The sequence below is a fragment of the Monodelphis domestica genome, chromosome 6 (assembly GCF_027887165.1).
Source record: "Monodelphis domestica isolate mMonDom1 chromosome 6, mMonDom1.pri, whole genome shotgun sequence".
Classification (NCBI taxonomy): Eukaryota; Metazoa; Chordata; class Mammalia; order Didelphimorphia; family Didelphidae; genus Monodelphis; species Monodelphis domestica.
In genome coordinates, this window is record NC_077232.1 from 229,938,214 (window position 1) to 229,965,354 (window position 27,141).

The 27,141-nt window shown below is 37.8% G+C and overlaps 1 protein-coding gene across 6 annotated transcripts in view; it reads left to right on the forward strand.

Moving 5' to 3' along the window:
* Positions 1-27,141, forward strand: part of TENM3 (teneurin transmembrane protein 3) — a 3,501,974-nt gene that overhangs the window by 3,318,174 nt on the left and 156,659 nt on the right. For all 6 annotated transcript variants that reach the window (XM_056802938.1, XM_056802939.1, XM_056802942.1 and 3 more), the window contains 5 exons: positions 5,537-5,751; positions 17,574-17,784; positions 18,283-18,384; positions 18,570-18,764; positions 20,455-20,655. In XM_056802938.1, the coding sequence (XP_056658916.1) occupies positions 5,537-5,751; positions 17,574-17,784; positions 18,283-18,384; positions 18,570-18,764; positions 20,455-20,655 (924 nt within the window). The remainder of the gene's footprint in view (positions 1-5,536; positions 5,752-17,573; positions 17,785-18,282; positions 18,385-18,569; positions 18,765-20,454; positions 20,656-27,141) is intronic.

Sequence of the window (27,141 nt, forward strand, 5' to 3'; positions counted from 1 at the left end):
AAGAGAGGAAAGAAAAAGCCATTATTTGAAGGTAGATACACTGGGGAGTGTGGTCTCAGAAATAAGGTCCTTGACGGCAATCATCATTTTATTTTCATCTCAACCCTATTACAATGTCACACACATAGTAGGTATTTTAAAATGTTTGTTGAAATTGAGTTGAATAGAGTCATCATCTAACAAATGTGCCACTAAATTAGAAACCCTGTGTATATGTATAATGTAGAGAAAATCTGATTTTTCCTTTCTAAGCAAAGAAATGCAAATTCTATATAAATTTTGCATAATTACTCTTAAGCTAATAATTTTCTCAAACACCAGATGACTTCAAAATGGCATTCAACCATTTGTAGCAGGCTAAAGATTGAATGTAAATTAAAGAGCATTATGACTAACTGGCCAGCGATAGCATTGAGTTTTTTTCAATATTGTTTATAGCATTTTGTGTTAATGTAATGTATAATAGTTCCTTAATTAGATGTTATATTGATTTTTTTTCTATTAAATTATGTTTGCAAGGCAGTGGTTTTTTTTAATTTCATTTAGGTTGTGCTGTCTATGGAATTTATTAACAGCATGAACTTTTGCTATGTAGTTGTTTACAGAGAGCTATGTAGACATCACACAGGGGTCTGAATCCAGGGTTAGATCATGGGATTGGAGGATGTGCTATTGATTGTTAATAAGCGTCTAGCCTTGCTTCCCGACATTCTAATTAGAGATGCCTCTGAAGGACTTGAAGTTATATTATCATTTGTACTCAGCACAGTTGCAGTTAAAGAGTTTGGGGTTTTGTGGGTTTTTTTGGTTGTTTTCTCTTCCTCTTTTTCTTTGGAATTTTAAGCAGTGTAGGGAGATGAATGCACATGTTCGACGGGTAGTAAATATGCAATACTGTAAATATGTAATACATTTTTAACTTTTTGTAATTTTAGATGCTTTTCAAATGCAAATTATATCTCAAACAGGTCTCAAACCTCCTAATTATCAGTGTAGTTTTAAATACTCTGATTAGCTTGAGTTCTGTTGGGTTTTGAACTAGATTTAGTTGAGAGCTAACAGCATCTTTGGTCTAAAAATGCATATGTACTAAATGATTTTTATAATGCCATTCCCCCCACACCTTTTTTAAGTTACCTAAAAATGCCAGTTTACTGATATTTTGTCATATAAACTGAGTATCACAAAAGAGAAAGAAATAACAATAGCTTTGTGTGTGTGTCTCTCTGTTTTCACACTCTGACAACTATATTTTAAGACATTAAGACTGTTGTGACACATACTTACTGATGAAAGGAAAATCGGTTTAGAAGGAAACAGAATGCTAGTGTTCCCACATTCCAGCTCCATGGGACACATTTAGAAAGCCTTCAAGGCAATGCTCTATTGTGTTTCAAGATGTGGGAGTCTCATCCTTACTGTGAAGACTTTGATCGTCTTGATTCCAAACCTATCTGCCTTGAGATGAGGATAATGGAGGATCCATTGGCCCCATTTCTTTATTTTTCTGCCTTTCCTCCATTTTTTTCCTTCTGAAAGTTGTAGAGATCTTAAGTGTTGTTTGAAGGTTAGAATGGGGAGAGAAATTCCCAGGTTTAGGCACTGGAGGCTGTTGTGCTCAATAAGAAATGAAAGGGATGCTCATCCATCAGGGAGTGGTTAAACAAGTTGTGGCATGTTATTATAATGGATTATCACTGTGCCATAAGAAATGGTGAACAGATTAATTTTGGAAAAAACATGAAAAGATCTACATGAAATTACAAAGAGCAAAACAAGTAGAACCAAGAGAATTCTGTTTGAAGAATGTCTTGTGTGTATCTATCTCCAGAGAAAGAACTGATAAATAAAATAAGACATAGTTTTATATTTGTGAGTGTGGATCTCTTTTGGTCAAATTATGCCTTCTCTAATGGAGGGAGAGCAGGCAGGGAGAGAATTAACTGGATTAATAAACAAATAAGTTATTTAAAAAAAAACAAATGAAAGGAATACCTAGGACTAACCCAGCTTTTGTAGGTCTTCTGATTTCAAAGCTTTCCACAATTCAGAACACAATGAGAGATTCCTATGCCCAAGTTTCTCTATAAGTGGGAGAATAGGCAACAGTGGAATGGGATATAGGATTATTTTCCCAGTTTATCAATCTGTGTCCAGACCCTGCTGACTTCCAGGTGTGTTTACAATCAATACAGAGCATTCAAAATGCTAAGATCAGCTACCACACTTGGTTTGACCAAATTAAAGCACTGTGACTTAAAGATCAGTAGTGCCAAGCTGTTAGTTCTGAGTGGGAAGGGATTTACTGAGACAAGAATCCTCCACAGTAAGACCACAGTCCCCTGAAGTTCAGACCTGAAGGCTACAAGCAGGAAGGCTGAACTCATTTAAACTGCTGGACTGAGGAGATTGAAAGAAATGAAAAATGTCCAGAGTCTGTATGCCTTCCATTGTAATTATGGATCCTAATGAAAGTACCTACACCTGTCTTTTAAAATAGTCATACAGTAAAACAAGCTTAATTCAGAATCAATTGATTCACCACAGTAGGTGTGATCAGTAGGAGGTACATATTGTCTGATTAGACATTTTCAGTTTCATTTCTAGAGGTGATCCAAAGAATCATCACATATTATTTATTGGAATTAAAGGAGATAAACACTGTTGTGAATGTTCCCACAGAGCAAATAATATGAAAAAATTTATATTTGGCTCCAAAGTATATATAGGTTATGTGCCAAAAAATACTGGGAGAACACTCCCATTGGCCTTTTTGCTTCAAGTACCAATAGGAACACTCCCCTCTTTTATCCAAGACTCTGTGTTCCTCTATCATTTGATTTGAGAATATATTACATCATTTGAAGAGATCAAGAGATTGACTTTCCTAATTTCTTTGACATTTATCAATGAAGAAAATTGACTCCATTGATCTAGAAATATTCTAGATGACCAATAAAAGCTAGCTTTAAAAAATGGCTATGTGTAGTCCATTGATCTAGGTGACCGATAAAAGCTACCTTTTTTTTAAAAATGGCTATGTATAGTGCATTAAGTGAATAATCCTTAGATTTAAAATTTCTTGAAGGTTGAGGTTGTATCTTACTTCACCATTGACCCCTAACAGCATAGATCTTGCCTCTAGTGGGTTCCTAATAAATATTTGTTAAATGAAATGTAAAATGAAACGTGACAAATAAATTGTTAGCATAGAATTCTAGAATGTGAAAACTGGATGAAAGCTTAGAAATCATTTAGTCCAGAGGGCAGAACCAAGATAGCTAAGTGGATGAAAGGAATACAACCAAATTCCACCACATTTTTCTCCACAAAGATCTAGAAAGCCCACTAGATTGAATTTTTATTTGGAAATCCAAAAAAGTGTCAAGAGTGAGTCATTTTTTTCCAGCCCATGTCAGCAAAGAGAGACACTGGGGACGGGTGTATTGAGGAGTCCAGAGCATTATACTCCCCAGGGACTGAGAGGCTGAAAAAGGGTAGACAGGAAGCACAGGGCAGGAAGAGATGCCAAGGATGCAAGGCATAGGAGGAGCAAAAATTATCTGGCTGCTGTCACTCACTACCCAATTCTGAATCACATATCCAGAGTGGACTGAGCCCAGGAGAGGTAGAGATGAATGCTTGCCATTCAGATATTTGCTATGTATTAAGAGAACAAATTTGGATTCTGATCCTAAAAACAGAGCAGACTCACTGAGTTCTAACCTCTAGCCCAGACTGAAGCTGATAGTGGAATAGGAATCTCAGGTTAAAGCAGAACCTTGTAGTTTAGTTACTCCAAACCTACACACTTCCCCTTGGGCTGATAGTGATTGACTCCTGAAATCTGGATCAGAAACATGCAGATCTTGGACCAGGAAAGCAGTCAGCAGTCTATGTCCTGGATTACGTTACTTTGGGAGCACTAAACCCTTCCCCATTGAGATCCTGGAATAACACATCACTGTTCCAAAAAAGAATCAGAAGGACTTTTGAAGACTAAAGCTTAGCCCAGACACTCTCTCAAGAAATTTATGGACCCTAGCCCAAAAATAAAGTTGGAAGTCAAGAAGCAGGAAGTCAAGAAAAATGAGGGGAGAAAAAAGGATTTTTTTAAGTATCCCAGCATAAAAAGTTATAGTAACAGAGAAGCTCAAGGCATAAATCCAAAAGCAGAGAATGATTCTAAAACCTCTATAAGCAGAGCCTCAAAAAGAACATGCAGCTTTCTTACAAGCCCAAGTAGAATTACTAGAAGATGTAAAGCAATAGGTTATGGAAGAAAGCTATGGAAAGTCAATTAATAGCTTGGAACAAGAGGTACAGAACCATACCCAAGAAAAAGAACTCTGAAGATTAGAACTGACGAAACAGATGTATATGCTGATATTATATTTATTATATTAATGATTATTATTACAATAAATAACGGAAGCCAAGTTAATAATAATATTGAAACAAAGTCAAAATACTGAAAAAAAAGAAGAAAATGTAAGGTACCTCCTAGTGAATACAAGTGACCTGGAAAACAGTTCAGGGAAAGAGAATTTAAGAATCATTGAACTGCCAGAAATCCATGAGTGAAAAAAAAAACAACCCTACATGTTATTTTCCCCTTTATTTCATAATATGATGTAAGTTCTCAGGGGGCTGAAAGCCTTTTTTTTTCCTTTTTTTTTTGATCTTTGTATATTCAGTGGTAGACACCCAAAGACCCTGACCATCACCACCACCACCACCAAAAATAAAACAATAATACACACACATATAAAAAACAATCCCTTCTATCTGGGAACTTGCCTTATACCTGTAGCAATGCTAAAAGGTCATACTAAAAGAATGTCATTGTTTCAGGGGAAAAAATTGAAGATGAGTAGACAGTGCATGAAATAGAAAAGAAAACCCTATTTCAGGGAAAGTTGAGGGGAGAGATGTGCACAAAAGGATAAGTTTTGCTCTTCCAAAATATATGCTTATAGAAACTTGCCCTCTATTCTTTATTCTTCACCCTCTTCACTTCTACATCCAATGCTGCTCTTACATTATTATATTTCTGGAAAAAAAATGCTTAGTTCCATTCCTTTGGTTGCTTTTGTTATTGTTTACTTCCAGGTTGCCTTGAGAGTTGGAATAATCCATTTCCCCTCAATTTACACTTTCCAGCATGTTTCAAATGACTGATTAGTACCAGAGTTAATCCCTCCTAAAAAATAACAAGACATACTTTGTAAGATAATTATGTTCCTAGTGAACAAGAATGAGGGTAGGTGTGAAAGCAGCTTCAGTAATAGGCATGTCGTGGGGAAAGTCAAAGGATTCTGACTTAAAGATCTCAAGGAATGTGTTGGACCAGGACTGACAACCCAAAATATCTTGATGCAAATGTGAGTCTTTAAAGTGAACATCCTTGGGTAGCATTTTAGCTGTAGTAAGAATGTGGTATACTAGAGGGTTTTGTTGTTTTGTAAAAGTGACTTGGTTAATAATCTATTCATTTGTTTTTCTCTCATCCCCCTGTGGATATCTTTACACACAGGAAAATTAGGTGGATTTGCACAAGAAAATAACACCATAGATTCGGGAGAACTTGATATTGGCCGGAGAGCAATTCAAGAGGTTCCTCCAGGGATTTTCTGGAGGTCACAGCTCTTTATTGATCAGCCACAGTTTCTTAAATTCAATATCTCTCTCCAGAAGGATGCACTGATTGGAGTATATGGCCGCAAAGGTTTACCACCTTCTCATACCCAGGTAAGAGGAGCTTACCTGCTGTGGTCAGTAAGACGAAAACTACCAGTTTGCATGTTTTGTTTTAGGTTATTCAGTTTTATGACATGAGCCTTATGTCAGACTGGCCTCTTTTGCACTGATTCTTCACAGTGTGGAAAATCATGAATGAAGATAGCATTGGCTTCCGTTTTCTGTTTTCTTTTCACGTGAGATTATTACATCTCCTTTTGAAAGAAAAGTATTGCCTTCTGCAGTTAATCTGATTATTTTTATAAATGTAGTGTAGCAGATTGTGAAGGTGAACTAATCCATGGTAAGAATAATTTGAATACACAACTAAGTGTTTTTAAAAAAATAACAATGGAAAGCTTTTTTTTTTTTTATAAACCCTTACCTTCCGTCTTGGAGCCAATACACAGTATTGACTCCAAGGCAGAAGAGTGGTAAGGGCTAGGCAATGGGGGTCAAGTGACTTGCCCAGGGTCACACAGCTAGGAAGTGGCTGAGGCCAGATTTGAACCTAGGACCTCCCATCTCTAGGACTGGCTCTTAATCCACTGAGCTACCCAGCTGCCCCCCAATGGAAAGCTTTTTAACCAGCCTTAAATTTTACAAAGAACTTCCATTACAACACCCTTGTGAGGAAGGGAATGCAAGTTATTACAGATAAGGGATGAAGAACCCGAGGCCCAAAGAGAAGAAATTATCTGTCCAGGATCACACAAGCAGCAAGAATCACAACTAGAATTTGAACTCGGGAAATTATATGACCAGGATCACACAACCAGAATTTGAGCCCAAATCTCCTGACTCAAACACCAAGGATCTTTCCTCTGCAAAACTAATGATGAGGTGATTCCCTTCATAAATGTTAATTTGATAAATTAGCAATCCATTTCAAATTGGGATTCATCTTCTTAAATACAGTTATGCCCTAATTATTATTATCCATTAATAAAAAAAATAAAAATAGTGGCATTGGAAATTATATCAGGATGGTCATAATGGCCTTAAAATTTAATTCTTGTCCATGTCATTCATGCCATTACTTTATTCCCAAACTAAAGAAATAAATTACTGAAAGGCAACAAAGTCTTTGTGGAGAAGCAAATGTAGTATCATTCCTATATAACAGCATAATGTTGGGGGTAGGGGAAGAAAGCACTGTTTATGCAGTCCAGAAATCTTTCCCTGTTGGTCTCCTGCCTCTGTCCTCTTGCAAACTTATTATCTCTTCCTTATCACAAGTAAGAGGACCTAGGTTCATATCCTGCCTTTGACCTTGGGCAAATAACTTAACCTCCTTGGGTCTCATCTTTCTTTTCTGCAAAATGAGGGCATTAAAACAATGGCCTCTAAGGTACCTTCTAGCTCTAACTCTATGCACTAAGATTCAACTGTCTTCATAGCAGATATTCCTAGAATGTTAGCATCCAAACGGACCTCATTTCATCCAGCCTCTCACTGATACAGGAAAGTTTTTAGCACATCCCTGATATTTAATCAACTGCCTTCCGCTTAAGGGCTCATAGTGTGATAAGGAACTTACACTTCACAGGGCAGCAACTCCATAATTATAATCATCACATTTTTGATACGTATACTAAAAGTTATGGTAGGAAATTAGTCAGGTGTTTTTCATGTTCAGAAATTAAAAATCACCTACCCTTAAAATTAAAATTGATGCAGAACTGTTTGCCAAGGGCAGTTACTTTTTAAATAAATAAGGGATCTCGGAATGGGAACATTCATCAGGCTGCAAGCAGAATGGACTGTTAGATGGCGATCAGAGTCAAGCGGGTGTCATGAGGTTTCCTATTTAGGGAAGCTGTTTTGATTTTAGCTTAGCATGTCAGATGGAGAACTATTTGCATACTATTTATCATTTGTTTTTTCAATGCTTTTCAAAATGTAATTCAATTCATTGGCTTTTAGTAATGCTTCCTCTGTACAAGGCAGTATGTTAGGCATCCAAATATGAAGAAAATGGTGTTTTCTGCCTACAGCTAGCTTACATTCTTCCTATGAAGAATGATACGTACTTAGGTATATATAATTCAAGGTCTGCTTGATGTGTGGTCAGAACAATGGGAACATCCAGACAAGGTGCTTCAGAAAACTTTGAGAAGACTTTCAGCTGGAGGAATGAGCAGAGGTGGTTGTGATGGGTAACTGGACTAACCCTTGAGGGAAGAGAAGAGTTCTCATAGGTAGAGAGGAATGAGGAGTATATTTCAGAACTTCGGGACAGACTTTGTGAATGTAGAAGCCAGTGTTGGTGAATTGAGTTTGAGGAATTTGTGGTTCTTTGATTGAATGTTAATCAGTGTAAAGAGGATCAGAGCACCATCAAACAAGAGTGATGGGTGATAGTGCCATTTTGCTAGGTATGGGTAACCTACAGGTAAGGGAGCCCTTGTTAAGATATGGAATAACTTGATCATACCTGTATATAAGGAAGATTAATTTAGCAGCTCTATAACTGTAAAGGATAGTTTTGGAAGAGAGGAGTCTGGAGGGAAAGAGAATGCTTAGGAGGTTGTTACAATAGTCTAGGCAAATGATAAAAAGGGCCTGAGGAGGGTAGTCTGGAAAAGAAATAGTCAGTCAGTAAGCATTTATTAAATTCATACTATGTGCCAGGCAAATGTGAGAGCTCTTACCAAGTAAAATCCAAAAAGACTTAGCAGTTAATTGCACATGAGATATGAAGGAATTAAAGGGAGTCAAAAATGACTGAAATTACCAGCCTGGGTGATTAAGAAGATGATGGTGCTTTCAAAAGAAGTAGGGAAGGGGGCAGCAAGGTGGCTTAATGGACTGAGAGCAAAGCCTTAAGACAGAAGGTCCTGGATTCAAATCTGACCTCAGACACTTCCTAGCTGTGTGACCATGGGCAAGTCACTCCTTTCCACTCTTCTACCTTGGAATGAATACAGTGTCAATTCTAAGACAGCAAGTAAAGTTAAAAAAAAAAAGAAATAGGAAAGTTAGAAGAAGAGGCATATTTGGGAATAAAGAGTTTCCTTCTCTATCAAATAAGAATTTTATGCTACATAATACTTCAAGCACTACATTACTATAATTCTATGGTGAGCTCAGTTTTGGACATCATGAGTTTGAAGTGACAATGAGACATTATCTATGGAGGGGATGGGGGGAAAGGGAGAGAAATGGGGAGCCAGTGGAGAGGTAGAATTTGGATTAATTTGATAGAGATCATGAAATTACTCATATGAGCAGAAAGACTGTGAAGGGAACTTTGAGGGCACCTATAGTTCAGATGGAGGGTAGTTAACCAGGGATTGAGAAGAAACAGCTAGAGGGGTCAGAGAAGAACCAAGACAGAGTTCACAGAAACCAAGGGAGCAGAGAGCAACCAAGAAAAGGGCACTCTTGGTGATCAATCCTGCAGAAAGGTCAAGGAAAATGAATGATGGAAAGGAGCTACTGAGCTTAGCTGTTAGGATGTCATTAGTGTCTATCCTTAAAAAGTATATTTAAAAAGAAACATTTAGAGTGATACTCTTGCAGTATAATAAAAGACACATTTGATTATCACTCTGGAAATTGTGAAAGTCACATCAATAAGTGCTTAAATCATTAAGGGGAATACATTCATGCATGTGATGAAAACTTTTCAATCTCTGTTTCAAGCACATTCAAACTATATGAGGCAAATGTGCCACCATGTTGGACATTAATTAATTTGGTTTGAATTACCCTGAACTCTCGCTGTAAGACTCTCCTCACAGTTCATGTTGCTTTTGTAGGACACTTCCGAAAAGTTCTTTCTTTTCAGCAAGTTCACCTCCTCAAGAAAGGCTTGAGATTGAGCTGTTGGCACTGAAGAGAAGGCTCTGTTTATGGTGAAAAGCAGTAGATTTTGTCAAAAGTGTGAAAATTGTGTCTTCATAATCACCACTTCACTAACCAAATGCATTTTCTATAACTTCCCTGAAATCTACTACTAAACTGAGCCTGGAAAAGAGCAGACAGTCAGTCCAGAAGATAAACTGAAAATAATAAGAACAAAGGAATAAGGGGAGATTTAAATCATTGATGCAGTAAACTTACTCCATCTCATCAGAAATTACAATTTAAATGGTTTTGCCATCTATAAGACCCTTAATCCATACAAATCTCAAATTAAAGTTACATTGTATAGAGGGTGCAGCAAATCTAGATTTTGCCGTGGGCTGAATTCCTCCCATCCCCTAGTGTTGAGTTTGGGATGTCAGGTTGAAGAATATGTCTCAATCATAGTTTGATAAAACCACGGTATAGTAGAGATGGCAAGAACCTTAACAGTCAAGTAATTCAAGTTTGTCCTTTTTATAGATTAGAAACTGGAGGCTCAAATAAGTTGAATAACCTGCTAAAGGTTATACAATGAATTAGTGGTAGAGACAGGACCAGAATACCAAAGTTCATTCTCTTATACTACAGCTTTTTTCCTCTAGATATAAATTAAAAGAAGGATCTTTAATGAGTCTGTACTTTCACTGATGGAGGCATTCTCTATCAGTTGATCCACAAGCATTTCTTATGTGCCAGGGCACTGTTTAAGGGGTTGGGAATACAAAAATGGGAGTCTCTGCCCTTCAGGCACTTACATTCTTTCTTCCCAGTCTTCCAATGAGTATCTGTATATCATGTGAATGATATGAAAGTCCTAGCTTTAGTCTTTTAATGTTCCTGAGATATTTATAGCTCTCAATTATCTGCTATCCCTCATGCTTGCTATAGCTGATCTTTTTCTCTGATCAGACATTTTCTGGTTATCTTTTTCCACTGCTTCTTCTGAGTAGTTATTGTTGATAATAAATTGAAACCTACTTATGCCTGCTGTAGATTTCTCCATTGCCCTTTAGATTCTTTGAAGAGTGTAGTGGTCCATGACTTTTATCACTGGATGAATATTGATGTTAAAATGATAGAGAGTCTCTTGGGAACTTAGAAAGTGATAGATAATTTCCCAAATACACTACGGCACAGTCTCTTCCTCCTTTTAAACTCTAGGCCCAGCTTATTGTCCACCTGCAGAGCCTTTTCAGGTTAAACATACTGATGGACAGTCTCAGAGAACTACTCATTTAGCTGAATGTCATGATCAGACAATATACACACTATCCCTTTGCTTTTTCCTCTATGGATTATTAAGCATTCTCTTAAGGATGTGAATTTCCTTAAGGAGGTCCAAAGCTAATTTAAATCTAAGACCAGATTTGAACTTTGGGCTTCCTGATTCCTGGGCCAGTGCTCTGTGCACAATGGCATCTCCTGGCTGCTTATAGTGAAAGCCTATGGACCCCTTCCTCAGAATGTTTTGAAATGCATGAAATAAGATGTAAAGGAAACCAATTATATTGAAATATAATTATTAAAATATCTTTTAAGTAAGTTCATGAATTTGATCTATTGGGAATCCCTCTTCCATTTGGAGCCTCTGCAGGACATCCTTGATAGTAGAGAAATCCTTATTAAGCACGTATTTTCCTGCTGTATCCCTGACTTGGTGTTGCTAATTAGGGGGTCACTGAATAAATTTGTCTCTGGAGTTGTGTCTATAAAGTAATTTCATACACGGATGTATGAAATACACCTCAGTGGAGGAAAGCCTTTAAGGCTGCATTCTGCTTTAGTGAGTCCATTTTTCTTTAATAGTTGAGAAACAATAAACACTGAGCAGTCTTTGGTTCTATACACCTTTCACTCAGTTGTGTGACCATGGAGATATCATCTGTTGCAAATCTTTTCTGAAAGCCATCTGCTTCCTTCTTGCATTTTATCAAGGATGCCCTCAACAGAAGCTGGGAGGGAAAAAAGCAAGAATAGGTGATGAAGTCAGTGTTTCACACTCTAAGAGTAAAAGCTTGTTAAATGTGACCATTGTTGAGCACTCCATTGAGAGAATGAAGAGAGGTAAATGACCAGCTATTGTGGGCTCAGGCAAACTCCAATGATGAGAGGCAGTTAGGTCATGTAGTGGTTAGAGAACACCAAACTTGGAATTGGGAAGAACCAAGTTCAAAATTGACCTCAGACAATTTCTAGCTGTGTTATCCTATACAATTCACTTAGCCTCTGTCTCCTTTCAGCATCCTCATCTGGAAAATGGGTATAATAATAGCATCTCTCTCCCAGGGTTATTGTGAATATTAAATAAGAAAATATTTGTTACTTAAAGAAAAGTCCAATGATGGAGAAAGAGAAAGGAATTAAATCCAAAGGGCATAAATAGAATGAAACCCGAGTTCACCAAAAGGGACAGGAGGTTGTAAATAGCATACCAGTCCACCTTGGACAGGCAAAAAATAATAGGACAGAAAGAACCTGAAACTAGCAATTAAGAACTATCCAGGTATATATGAAGCCCTGTAAGACCTATTAGAAGGAAGTGTGAGAAGGTGGGGGGCAAAACTCCTGATATACCTTAAAAGTCAGCATAGTCCCAGAGTCAGCCATACTTTTCCCATTTATATTCATTGCTGTTAGTGGAGATTTGTAAAGGTGATACGGGAGGGCATGTGAGGTAAAGAGGATCTTTTTCAATTTGGACATCATTTCAATAACATTCCTCTGGCCTCCTTTCAGCAATTATAAGAGACTTGTTCAGAATTGGTTTCCATTTGTTTTCTGAAACTGTTATATGATAAGAAAAATGGGATCCTTTATACAATGTGACAAGAAAAAAATTATTCTACGTAATTTTTTGCTTCCCTTTTACCTGCTTGAGTAAATATTTAAATTTTTTGAATGATAAGAACACTGGATAGATTTTCCCAAAACAACTGGATTAAGTCTTACTTTGTAACTCTAACCTGGACCTGACATGCTGCTATTTATATTTCACCAGAAGATTATAGGATAGTGGGTTTTCAGGGGGTTAGGGAGTGGAGAAGACTTACAAGTTCATCCAGTAATGGGAATTCTAAAGGAAATTCAGGGTTAAAAGATACCTGCACTAGTGAGGCTAGCAGGTGTCACAAATAAAAGTCATTCTCTTTTGTACATAAAATCCTTATTTCTTACTAGGACAGTTTTGACCTTGCTTCTACTTCAGGCATTGTCTCCTTGCCTCAGTTTCTCTAGTTCTTGGAATTGCCATCCTAGTTCTCTATGATGGCTCTTTTCCATCAGTTGCTAATCTATACTTGGACATGTGAGTTGCTCCCTATCCCCCTCTCCCCAAACCAGAGAGAGTTTAATCAGTTATCTTATTCCCCAACAAGGATTCCAGATTTTATTAGCAAGAAACCAGATGCCTAATGGAAGCAGGGATAATTACGTAAATATTGGAAAAGGAGGAGTTCAAATAATAAAATATAGTATATTAATGAAGAAGTTCCAAAAATCATCCATTTCTGTATCCTAATCATTGCCTCTTCTTTAGCCATATTTTTTTATAGATGGAGTTGAAAAAAACATGTTTTTAATGTTTATCAAGACCTCAAATATCCTTGTAAGTCTTTCACAGGTCAGTGGTGTTAAAATTCAAAATGGACCAGATGTCTAAAGGCCACATATTGACTTAAAAAAACACAAATGAACATTATCTGGGTCGTATTTTATTTATTTTATTAAACAGTTCCCAGTTGACCCCTCTGTTTTAGGTGACTCTCTAAGCCTCTTACTTGACAGAGAAGATGCCAAGCTACCTGATTAGGGGGAGTTTTCTCCTCTAGGAGTTGTGAATTTTTATACTATTTTCCAGCGGATCCACAGATCCAGGCCCTGTGCCATATTATTATGAACTTGTGCCATCCTTGGATATAGAAAAAGAGTTGGGGGGGAGGAGGGAAGTGTGCGATCTGTGAATTCATCTGTGTGGGGAACTCCCCATTATAGAAATTCAGCTCTGTAACTCATTTTCTAAGAAAACTCTGCTATATTATCATTTTCTATATGAAGCCTCTTCTGATCACTTCCCCTAAAAAATCATCTTGTATTTATTTTATGTATATGCTTAGTATATATTTTGCATGTAGCGTAGGAGGAGGAAGAGGAGGAGAAGTCATCGTCTTCACCATTATTGTTGTAGTAGTAAAGTGTTAATAGTGGTAGTAGTAATGTGTAGAGATTTTTGTTGTTGCCCTCAGTAGAGTGTAAGTCCTGGAAGTCAGTAACTGTTGTCTTTGCTTTGTGACTTGAACAAGTCACTTAACCCCTTCATGTTCTAGATTACTCTCAGAGACTATAAATTGAGAAGATTTCTCTTAGTCCCCCTCCCCCCAGGAGTTCCCTATAGATTTGAAATTTCAAGTCCAGTGCATACCACTTCTATATCTCAGGAGCATTTGCCTGGCTTAATGCTTGTTTATTGACTGATGGATTGATTAAGATTTGCAGAGGACACTGAAAGGCTGAATGGTTTGTCTGTGGCCATACAGCCAGTCTTTGTCAGAGACCAGCTGCTTTGGACTTCAAGTCTAGCTTCCTCTATTCTATCAAGAGTCCACCTCACATTCATATAGATGTTTAAGATTTACAAAGCACTTCCCATGCATTAGCTAATCATTACATCTTCCTAACCTCCCTCTGAGGTAGATGGGGCAAAGACCTCATTTTAGAAGAAAGTAAACTGATGCCCGTAGAGGTCAAAAGGATCGTGTAGTTGGTCACTGTCAAAGCCTAGAGGTGAACTTAGACCTTCAGACTATTAAGTCCAGCATTCTTAAAATACTTTCTATATTTAAAGAAAGAAGGTCAATATTTGCTATCTTACGTTCTGTCCGATAGCAAAGGCCATTGGGTTTTGGTCACTACCCAGAACTCTTTTTTTCCCAGTCTGATGCCAACACTACCATTCATTAATACTCATGGTCCATGAGGTGATTTTATCCCGACTTCAGTTACCCAATCACAAGCATTCATTATGTGCCATACACTGGACTAGACATTGAAGTATGTGTATGTGTGTCTTTTAAATAATAATTCACTGTCCTGTAGACTTTGGATAAAATCCTATTTGAGAAATTTCTGAACTATGTAAGATACATGGAAAGAGACACAAACACAAAGAGAAAGATGGATAGACAGATTCCTAGGAGATGCAGGAGATAGAGCCCTGGATCATGAAGATCTAAGTTCATGAAGACATAAGTCATGAAGATCCAAGTTCAAGTCCAACCTCAGATATTTCTTAGCTTTGAGACCATTAGTAAGTCACTTCATCTCCTTCTGCTTCATCATTTGTAAAATGGAGCTCATAGTAGCCCCCATCTCATAGTTGTTGTTGGGCTCAAATGAGATAATATTTGCAAATGCTAAGCCTAACACCCTGCCCCATAGTAGTCACTTAATAAATGCTTGTTACCTTCCTACCTTCCTTCCTTTTCTCTGTTAATTCACCTTTCACCATAGATTTCTTTCTCCCAGGAAGCATCAAACTAAAGTATGGAAACTGAATAACCCTCAGCTATTAGAAACTTACTTTAAAATTAAATTGTTCTTCATGAAAGTCTAATAGGAAGCTTCTTCGGTGTTATCTTCTTTACAGGGCTTTTCTCTATGTGCACAATTTTAACCACACAATTATAGCCTAAATTTTACAGAATTTGTTCCTAATTTCAGCAGAATTCAGCAGTTAAATGTATCCAGTCCTGGACGCTTATGACTGTTCTTAACAAAACAGATTAAATTGAATGATAATTGGCTGTTCACAAATACTTATTGAAGGTGGTTGGTGTTATTGCCTATGCTTCGGTCCTTTCAATTAGTTTAATTTTGCAATTGGTCTTCTTTTTATCAGAAGCATATAGATAGCTTGTTATTATGTAGTTTTGGTTTATTGGTTTACTTGTAATCAAGCAATGGGCATTTGTTAGGTGCCTACTTTGTGTCAAGCACCATGCTAAATGAGGAAAACCTAAAGACAAAATGGAACAGTTTCTGCCCTCAAGATGCTTACATTCAACATGTCCACATGTTCACTGGACAACCTACCTAACTCCATATGAAATATCTAGGATACAGAAAGCACTGTTTTAGATGTAGACACAGATAAAGAAAATATTGATCAAGTAATTATAAGGGAATTTGAAGGTGGTGGAGGAAACAATAGCAGCTGGGATGGTCAGGAAAAGCCTTTTTAGGAGGTGGTGCTTGAACTGAGTCTTCAGTGAGTCAAGGAACTCATAAGAAGCAGAGAGGGAAATTTGTATGTGTGAAGAATTAAAAAATTGTGGGATAAACATGAGAGTCATAAGACTCTGAAAGGTCTTGCCAGAGTGTCTGGTGGTCTAGCTAAAATAAGGATGTTAGCCTTGGAATATTTGCCAGAAAACAAGATGGCCATGTCCCTAATTTTCAAACCTTCCTCAGTGTGGAAGAAAGATTAGCCTCCATGCATTTTGGAGATCAGGAGCAATGGGTAGAAATTTTAAAGAGAAGAAATTAGGCTAAATGTCAGAAAAGGTGAGGACTATTCAAAAATTGATATGGCTTGCCTTGGGAAATAGTTGGTTATTCCTCTTTGGTAGTTTTCAGGATAAGCCAATTGTCCATCATTTGTTATGATGGGTATAGAGATGGGGGGATGGGGAATGGGTTGGGCTAGAAAGCTATTGATGTTCTCTCCAACTCTGAAACTCTGTGATCATTCACATTCTTCAAGAACGTAGACTCCTCAAACCCAAGGACCATTTTTGCTTTTTCTTTGTATCCCCATAGAGTGTGGCACATTAAGTAAGCTCATAATAAATGCTTGTTGATTAATTGATTAGTGAGAAGACAATTCCAAGATTAAACAGCATTAGAAAGTCTGCTGTCCTACAAGGGAAGTGGGGGAGATATAGATGTGTGTGTATGTATGTATGTATATGTATATGTATTTATGCATATGGTTTCACTGCAATGGAAATTCAGCCATCATTCAACTAAAAACCATTTAATCATAATAATATTACATATGTCATATATATATACATCACATATATTCTTGGACATAATAAATATCACATATATTCTTGGACACAATATATATTTTATATATAATAGCACTTTATATGCTGTTTTAAACTTTGCAAATTCTTTACAAATAGCATCTCATTTTATTCTCACAAAAACCCTATGTGGTAGTTTCTATTATTATTCCTATTATATGAATAAGGAAACTAAGGCAGAAGTAGGTTAAATAAATTACCCAGAATCCCACAATTAGCGATTATCTGAGGCTATATTTGAACTTGGATCTTTTCGACTTCCTCTGTTGCTCTATTCACTGTACAACTCAACTAACTCCATAGGAAATATCCGATATCTAGAAAGCACTGTTCTAGATGTTAACACAGAAACAAAGATAAAATATAGTCCCTATCCACAAGAATCTTAGCACCAAGAAAAGTAAGTCAGACATGCACACAAAGAGACTTGGACTAAATGAACTCTAAGGTCCCTTTATGTTTCAATCTCAGTTTCCTTGTCAGTAAAATGAGGGTTTTAGTATCTGGTACAGAGGAAGTTTATGAGGCTTAAACATGAAGGTGTATATAAAATGCTTTATAGACCTTAATATGGTATTTAAAAAAAGATATACATATGTGATTAGCATTTAAGTGCCTAAAAGGAGTGGTGAGTGCTTTGAGATCATATGAGAGGATGAATACTTTGCTATTTTCAACAGTGACGGATGGGAAGCTATTGTCTAAACCTTTCCCCTTGTGGACACACATAGGTTTTTTTTTTGTTTTTTTTTTTTTTTGCCCTTTGGAGCTAGCTATCTAGCTGGAACTTTCTTCCAACGCTGTACTTATTAGAAAGGGGTTTTCTTAAAAATAATAATATTTTAAAATCATTTATAATTGCTGGCTATTAATGGGCTTTGCTTCCTCCTTCCACAGTATGACTTTGTGGAGCTTCTGGATGGCAGCAGGTTAATTGCGAGAGAACAGCGCAACCTGCTTGAGTCAGAAAGAGCCGGTCGACAGACGAGATCCGTCAGCCTTCACGAGGCTGGTTTCATACAGTACTTGGATTCTGGAATCTGGCATTTGGCTTTTTATAATGATGGGAAAAATGTCGAGCAGGTGTCTTTTAATACCATCGTTATAGGTAAGAACAGTCTTCGGAGCATTTCTGCAAAACTACAACCTAAACAGCAGGTTGAATAGGGAGGGAGGGAAATGTTTCCACAGATTCTTTTTACTACTCTTGTTAATTCCCACCGTTTCAAAGTATGGGTTAAAAGGTGAGAAATACATTTTTTAAAATTTGTTTAGTAATGAACACAGGAGAAATAAAGCAGAATGCTCACCTGCCAAGAAACGAGAGGAAGAAAATATCAGGGAAAGAAATATCTAGAGAGAGCAGATTACATTAAATGAAATTTTTTAAATGTTCAAATTTTAATTTAAAATTTCTATCTAAAATGCCTCTGCTGTTTTATATGTTTTAATAACTCACGGCAAGTAGAGGTTACCAAAAAAAAAAAAGTCGTTGAACCTAGAGTCACTTCCGCGTGTACCCGAAATTGAGTAGAGTTGTAGAATCTACTTGGTGTTCTGGTGGGAGGTAGCCTATACAAGTCTTATTTCTTTCTCCTTTCTTCAGAGTCTGTGGTCGAATGCCCCCGGAATTGCCATGGAAACGGGGAATGTGTTTCTGGGACATGCCATTGTTTTCCAGGATTTCTGGGCCCCGATTGTTCGAGAGGTATGTATGTGTTTAGTCAAATTCCTTTCTTGAGTCAATACAAATCGGCTGCAGGAATACAAGTAGTCCAGAAAGTAACTGAGGAAGAGAAACTGCCATGTGGCTTGTTCCAGAGCTGTTTCTTTTCTTCCCTAGCCTGATGAGAAAGATGGTTGTTAATTCTTCTGTCATGTTTTATTTTACAGCAGCCTGTCCAGTGTTGTGTAGCGGAAATGGGCAATACTCCAAAGGCCGTTGTCTCTGCTTCAGCGGCTGGAAGGGGACTGAGTGTGATGTGCCCACCACCCAGTGTATTGACCCTCAGTGTGGGGGTCGTGGGATTTGTATTATGGGCTCTTGTGCTTGCAACTCGGGATACAAAGGAGAAAACTGTGAAGAAGGTAAACATGTACATATTTACAGATGTCTATTGTTATCCTCATAAAGAAATCTATGACACCAAAGACTTCTTAGTTCAGGATTTATCCCTTTGGACCACCCCCCCCTTTTTTTTTTCTGTTCCAACCAGCTTTGAGATTTTATATTGTCTGGGATTTTGGAACCATGGTGTTACCGAGCGGCATTATGATTACCATTCCTATAAAACAACTTTCTAAGACTACGAGTCCTATTTGAGAAGGTGCCACTCTGTGTTAGTAGAGGAAGTTCTTTCCTCTCCCCCCGCCCAAATGGACTAAAAGACTAAAACATCACATTAGTAATGGAAGCATAGATTTTAAGAATGAGAACATTTTCCCCCTAACTTAAACATTTTTTAAAAAGGAAACCTGACCTACCCATGAACTGAGATTCTAGAAGGGCTGTGATTTTTTCCCCCATATCTCAAAAGAACTAACTCCTGGATGATTCTGTCACTCCCTTGTTTCATGAGTCCTTTTGGCATTTCTAACATCAATGCTGATTTTGATGTCATGTAGAGTATCACATAATTTGTGAATCCCAGAACAGTATCTGATGATGACATTCATGATGCTACAATGTAGAGCACTGTTGAATTTCAAATTATTTTTTTAAAGGGAAAAGCACCATTTTCCTTCTTCAATCAAATTGATTTTATTGATCTGCACGTACAAAGTAATGCAATTAAGCCTCTGGAATTAAATTTTCAGACCATTGACCCTACAAGTGTAAAGTTTTATTGAGTCAAATTGCTAAATTAAATCTTGTCATCTAAAGCACATTAAAGTGAATTAAGAAGGCTAGAGAGTATGCAACTCATTTATTTCTCAAACAGGTTGAGGGTCCTACCCAGCTGTCAGAACTCTGTCTTAGTGGATTAGGTCAGTGGATACTGATTGTTACAGAGAATCCAATACTTATTCTTTTCTGATTAGGCAGAAGAGAGAGCAAAAGTCTGAAACCTTAAGTGCATCTCAGTATAATTCAGGAAAATTACAAATCCTCCCAAGATTCTCAATTACCTAAATGGCTTTGAGGCTGTTGGTGCCTCTTATCTAGGATGTCACTTGTTTCTCTGTGTAATTCTTCCAGACACTAACAATGGCTTCTTCAGAATTTGTCAACAGATTCTGGTTGCTGGACAGTTGCCATCAGGACACCCAATATGTGTCTGACTGCATGTAAATGGAATTGAGCTCTTGTTCTGAACTGAGACCCAGCCTACCTTTTCTGTCTTTTTGTTTATTGGACATTCTCCATCCAGTATTCATTGATCCAATTATTCTGGATTTTCTTACTATTCCCTCACACACAACTAACTCATCAATCCATTTCCTCTGTCTATCTTTTCTTTGGTCATCCCCCATGCCCTCACCTTTGCCTTTTAGAATCCCTGGTTTCTTTCAAGACTCAACTTAAAAGTCACTTCCTACATGAAGTCTGTCCTGATTTCCACCCCCTCATCCCTCAGTCTGTTAGTAGGTTCCCCTAAATCTGTCTTTGTGTGTGTGTGTATACATATATATATATATATGTTTATATGTACAGGTGGGCTCTCCTAGTGGAGTATCAGCTCCTTGAGGGCAGGGACTGTTTGAAAAATTATTGATGATTTAGATGTTCTTATACCTTCCAGATTTCTTTAGTCAAATTATTCTCCGTTCTTTACAGCTGACTGTTTAGACCCTGGCTGCTCTAATCATGGGGTGTGTATCCATGGAGAATGCCACTGCAACCCAGGATGGGGTGGAAACAACTGTGAGATCCTGAAGACCATGTGCCCAGACCAGTGCTCTGGGCATGGAACATACCTTCAGGAAAGTGGCACCTGTACTTGTGACCCAAACTGGACTGGCCCAGACTGCTCAAATGGTAAGGACAATCAATTTTGTGTCATCTGAGTGCTTCATATTCTGACATATGTCTCTGTATGATTAAAGTACCTAGAAATAGTTTAACATTTTGAAATCAAAAAAACTTTTGGCAACTCTTTAAAAAAGGATTTTTTAGGAAGATAAAATTATTTTATCTAGTCATATAAAAAACGGGGAATGAATGGAAAAAGATCTAATTAGATATAGGGTTGGTTTGGAGTTTAAGTCTCATTCCTATGTATTGTTCTCATAGAAATAGTACTAGCTTTTGAGGGTGGTTACTTGGGCTCGAATCTCAGCTCTGCTCTTTGTGGCTGAGTGTGCTTGGGCTAGTTGCTTAAACTCTGAGCATCGGGAAATCATCTGTAATATTAAGAAATCAGACTCAATGACTTCAAATGTCCCTTTTAGCTCTAAATCTGTGATCCTGGGATTCTTCAAAGGGGAGGAGATTTTGTGCTCCTCTAAAAAATAGCTATTTATTGGCATAAGAACACATGGTGTGCTAGACACACACCCAGTCCTTTTCCTATTATTTGCCCAGCACCATATATAGAATAGACATTTTATCATTTATTAAATATGAATCTGAGTCTCTGCTTTTCAGAATCTATTTCCTATAGCCCTTAGCTCCCTGGCTGCTTCCTCATGAAGCCTTCCCTGATTCATTTAACTGAATTAATGTCTCCCCTTTCAGATTTTTCTTAGACCATTATCTCTCACTCTTTTCTTCACCTTTATTCCATTCTCATTTGCATCACATGTATTTAAGCCTATATCACGTCTCCCATACTGAACTCGGGAGCAGAAATGTATGATTTGTCTCTCGTCCTAGTGCCTAACACAGAGCCCTGCGCATTACATAGTAGTTCCTTATTAAATATTTCTTGGGTGGAATTGAATTTCTTAGTCGAAACACTGGATGTGACCAGTCTTCCCTGGTAAGAAATGGGAGGCTTTATTTAACTTGTGGAATTCAGCTATAATCTGACTCTTCCTGACAGACAAGTCATGATAATGGTAAACTTAAGGAGACCTCAGTTCAAACAAATAATTTCAGTTGTCAACAGACATGTAAACATGACATTAACTAATGACATACATATAGAGAAATACCTCCCATCATGCCTCTCTATCTCATGCTCCCAAAAAAGGGGGATCTTTTTTCTAATAATAGCAAATGTATTTGTGTTCTAAATGGTACCTCCTTTTTAGTTAATTAGCTAGCATTTATTTATTTATTGCCTACTAAATACTCATTGCTGTAGGAGGCCACATTAATATCTTCATATTACACTAAGACTTTTGGAATATATGAGAAGCATAGGAAAAGTCTCCACCCTCAAAGTCTTTACAATTTCCGTATTCAATTTACAATGACAGTTTCTTTATTAATTTTCTTGCATGTTACTCAGGATATAAAAGTAACAAATGGGGAAATAAAGGGCAGCCAAGGACACACATAAGGAGAACTCTCTTCCATCCATGGGGGAAGCAACATAAGGCAATGGCCAATGTTTTGATTCTTTAAGAGTATTTGGAGTTTAAGGGAGTCAAATAACACTGGAAGACAAAATAATTAGGGAACGTTTCTTAGGCAAAGTGGGCCAAGAGATTTCGAATGTTTTGTAGGATGCTGACAGGAAGAAGGAAGGGCTTTCCAGACTCTCAAAGAGCTAGAAGAAAGATGGAGCTGTTATACATAATGTAGGGATTGACAACAGTATGGCTGACTAAGCAGTGTGGGACAGTGGAAAGAACACTGATTGGATTCAGGAGACCTAGGTTCAAATCCCTCCTTTGATACTTTTGATTTCTGTGATCTTGGGCAAGTCAGTTCACTTCTAAGGCATCAAGGTTGTGCTCTGACTAGTGTTGGGCTTGGAATCAAATTTGGCTTTAGACACTTACTAGCTGTGTAACCCTGGACAAATCACTTAATCTCTGTCTGCCTTGTTTTCTTCAACTGTAAAATGAGATAATAATAGTACCTACCTCCCAGGGTTTTTGGCTGCCTTAAATAATATTTATTAGCTTAGCATAATGCCTAGCATACAGTGGGAACTATATAAATGTTTATTTCTTTTTCCTCTTTTATAAAATGAAAGGATTATAGTAGATGACTTTAGGTCCTTTCCAGATGTATTTACATTTATGATGTGTCATCCTATGAGTGAGAAGGTAAAGTACCAACATACATCACACCCTTCATTTCATGAAATAAAATGTCTGCCTTGTACTTTTCTGCCCCCTTTCCCTGGCCCTCATCTTTTCCAAGTAGACTATCCCTCTGTGCCACCAAAAAGATGATTGGAGGACCTTTTGCTCTTAAGTTCAGTTCATAACTTCAGAACCCTCTGGAATGTTTTCTTTTGGTAACTCCCAGCTGGGAAACCCCAGCCATGTTTCTGCTTACTCACTAAGATCTCAATGGAGACCCTCCCTTTCTCCTTTCCATGTTTATTTTCTACCTCCAAGTATAAATGGCAGTGTTGTCTGGAATAAGGCTTGCCACCCTTTACTATCCTTTGAAGAGCAAGGACTTATTGCTTCATTAGGGATGTGTGAGCTAGGTGAGGTGAGGAGGCCAGCATGACTGGTGCAGAAGATTCCAGATTGGGATGGGGGAAGAAGAGAGTGGTCAAGCAACAATTTCTACCAAATGACAGGTCAGAAAATATTCTGAGCCAATAATAAGAGTAAATGATGACGATTACACCACCAGTCCCCATCCAAGGCAGAAACTTTGTGAAACTGATGAAATCAAGAGTTCATTTTTCACCCAATTTAAAATATTTCACTGGGTTATTAATTTTTTATACTTCTGACATTCATAAACTGTGCAGTTTAAGTACATTCTAGACTGCTGAAAACAATTACAGGCATTAGTATTTATTGACTACACATTATGGCCGGGAAAAACTGCTTTGTGTAGTACATTTGTCATAAATGGAAAAGCTTGTGCTTTGTAACTTTTACAATGATCTCCCCAAAAGATCCTGAATTCTACACAAATGGCTTATCCATATTTGACAGTTCAACAGACTACAGTTCCCTAATACCAGAGTCCAAAGAAAGCAAAAAAAAAGCCCCGTTAGTCCAGGTTTCCCTAGGAAAAAGTATAGTATACTCCTGAGGCTGGAGGGCAATGACAATTGTCACTGTATTAACATGGTGACACACAGCACCCCATTCCCAGCCTTTCTCATATCACTGGGGAATTGAGGGAAAAATTAGCCAAAGCAAACTGTATCTGTCTTGTTCAGGCTGTTCCCCAATTTCTTAGCTAGAGAACTTTAGAGCATTCTCCCTTCTCTCCAAAGCATCAAGGGGTGGGGGGTACAGGGTGACTAATCTCTCTTCCACACATGGGTAGTTCCCTCCTAGGAGAGAAGGAAAAAATAGAAGATGTTGTCTAATTAACCCTCCCATTGATCTCATATTGCAGAGTTACTAGTGCTTCTGTTTTACAAATTGAGAAAAATGAAGCTTAATCATTTTACGGAGCACCTTGGTAGGTTCCTGGGGATCCAGTAGAGCTAAGACTATAGAGTAGAGAAAAGGGGCTCCCTGGAGGGAGGCATCAAGGGGTGATTCCACCGCAGCCTTCAGGAGGCTCAGTAAATCAGCCCAGAGCCGGTGTTGATCATTTGGTAGTTGGGAGACAAGTCTGGGAGCAGTGGGTGCTGTAACTAGGAAGAGCAGACTGAATACATTTGTGGTTGTGTGCTGAAATGGAACCAAAGTGTGAGAACTGGGCTTTGGAAGTGGGCAGAATGAGAAACACTGGGCAGCTGGCAAGTGGTTAAGTGTTTACAGTGGGCAACGCACTGTGTTCAGCTTTGGGCATACAAAATGAGGAAGCCCTCAAGGAGTTCACATTTTAATGGGGAACACAACAAAAAAGCAACTACATGCATACCAGAGAGATAGAGACATATATATATGCACCCATGCACATATATATATATATATATACATCACATACATGCATAAAGATATATATCTTTTCCCTCCTAGGAGATAACTATGGAAGAGAGGTTAGCCATCTTGTATGCCCCTTCCCACCTTGGAGAGAAGGGAGAATACTACCATATTCTCTCCCAGAGATGGTGAATGACCTAAAGAAGTCTCTACTTCATCTAATCCCCCCCCTCAGTTCCTCTAGAACTTGGCTTATTTTACAGATGAGGAAAATGAGGCAAGCAGGAATAAATGATTTATTCCAGAGTTATACAGCTAGTAAGAATAGAAAGTATCGGAGACTGGATTTGAACTCTTGAGATGATGAATCTTTCCGACTCCAAGCCAAGTTAATGTGTTTGTGTTTGTGTGTAACAGTAATGGGAGGTGACCTCAGAGGGAAAAGTCTACCAATTTTGGCCCCCTGTATGAATTTCTTAAAAGTAGGGATTATGTTTCATATTCCTTCTTTATCTCTTCCATTGTCTCAACTCTCCTCTCCCCCTGTCTTTTTTTGTCCTTCTCCTTTCCATTTCCCTCCACACATAAACCCTCCACAGATGTAGACACATACAGGATTTTTGAGGCAGTGTGGTTAAGGATAAAATCCTGGAGTCAGAGAGACCCAAGTTCAAATCCCAATTGGATATGTATTCTTTGTGTGACCCTGGACAAGTAACTTACTTGTGTCAGCTACAAAATGAGGGGATTGGACTTCATAGCTTCTAAGGTACCATCCAGCTCTAAATCTATAGTGCTTTGCTCAAGGGCAGTGCTTTCATTTTACAGATGGGATCTCTGAATTCATCGCAAGTTAAATCATTTTCCTGAGGCCATGCCTCAGAGCTCTAATATTCTTATTCCAAGGAACCTTCAATCTTGTCAGAGGCGAGGCATAGGTGCTTGAAGAGTTTGATAACCCAGGATAGCAAAAAGCTATTACAAGGTAGTTGGATCTTGGATCACAGCTGAAATCCCAGATATCATAGGATCAGAGATTATGAACTAAGACCATCTAGAATAGGGTCAGATGATAGTCCAAGTCTGTAATTTTCCATGTGAGGAAATTAAGGTCCTTAGAGATAAAATAGTTTGCCCAAGATCTCATAGCTATTGTCAGACCAGAGCTCAGATGGACCGTCTAACTTCAAATTTATTTCTTTTCATGAATAGAACAACTCTCAACACGTGTGAACTATTTCAAAAGACAAAAACAGGAAAAAGAGATTTACATGAAATATGAACTTTGATCTCCAGGTTTTTTAAGTAATAGAAAGTTTAGCATAGGAGAAGCAAACCTGGCTGACTTGTCTCTGTACCCTTCTGAATTTCCTTCTCCCTTCTGTATATTTTGTTAATGTTTCATTGACTGCTTTATTTCACATCACTGACTACCCACCAACTCTCACTCCTTCCTAAGAGCCATTCCTTTATAACAATTAAGTATATTATAGAAAAATAAGCTAACCCATTGAATATGTGGGAAAATGTGTTTGTTCTTCCAAGGTTCTTCCTACAAAATCAGTAGATAAATTTATATAGTGCTTTAAGGTTTTCAAAATAGTCCTCTCAGCACAACCCTGAAAAATCTGGAGTGAAAGTGATCCTTGCCAGAGAAGTGATGACTACCCAAATCATACAATTGGAGTATTAAGTGGCAAAGCTCAGACATGAACTTAGGGTTCTCAGACTCCAAATCCCCAAACTTCTGCAGCCTCACACTTTGCAAATGCATAAATAAAATGAATTCAGAGGAGATGGTTCCTGGATGAAGAGTGCTCTTGAAGGATAGGGTTTGGCTAATACAAGAGGTACTGGTTCCATCCATGCAGGTGGAAAAGCGTGAGCTAAAATCCTCACAAAACAAAAAGATGGCTTTTTGGTTGCTATGGGAAGCTAGTAAAATGGGGGAAGGCCTTGAATGGCAGACTACAGGGGTAGGAGGGGAGATTATTATTTCCATCAACTGACATTGACAGAGTGGCCCCATGGGAAAGGCAACTGTTCTAAGTGCTACTCTACCTTCACTGTACGCTTTTGTAAATAGAGTCGATAATAGCAGGGTTAATAGTGTGTAATTAGTCATTTCTGCTGGGTGTGGATACATTTCCTCCTTCTAAAATGAAGATAGATCTGCCAGTCAGTCAATAAACTAGATTTATTAAGCACCTATTATGTGCCAGATGTTTTGCTAAGTCTAGAGATATAAACATTATCCTTAACCTCAAGAAAATCAGTCTATTTGGGAAGACAACACACAAACATCTAGGTATAAAAAAAGCTATACACAGAATAAATGGAAGATAATCAACAAAGGGAGGGCACTAGCATTAAAGGGAATCAGAAAAGGTTTCTGTAGAAATTAGGACTTGACAGATATGAGGTCAGCTAAACTGATAGGTAACAGATACATGTATTTTGTTTATGCTCTGTTGATCTGAGAAGCATCATGATTCCAGCAGATAGAAAGCTGGTCTGGAAGCCTACCGAATCCTGAATTCAAGTTGTACCACTGACATAC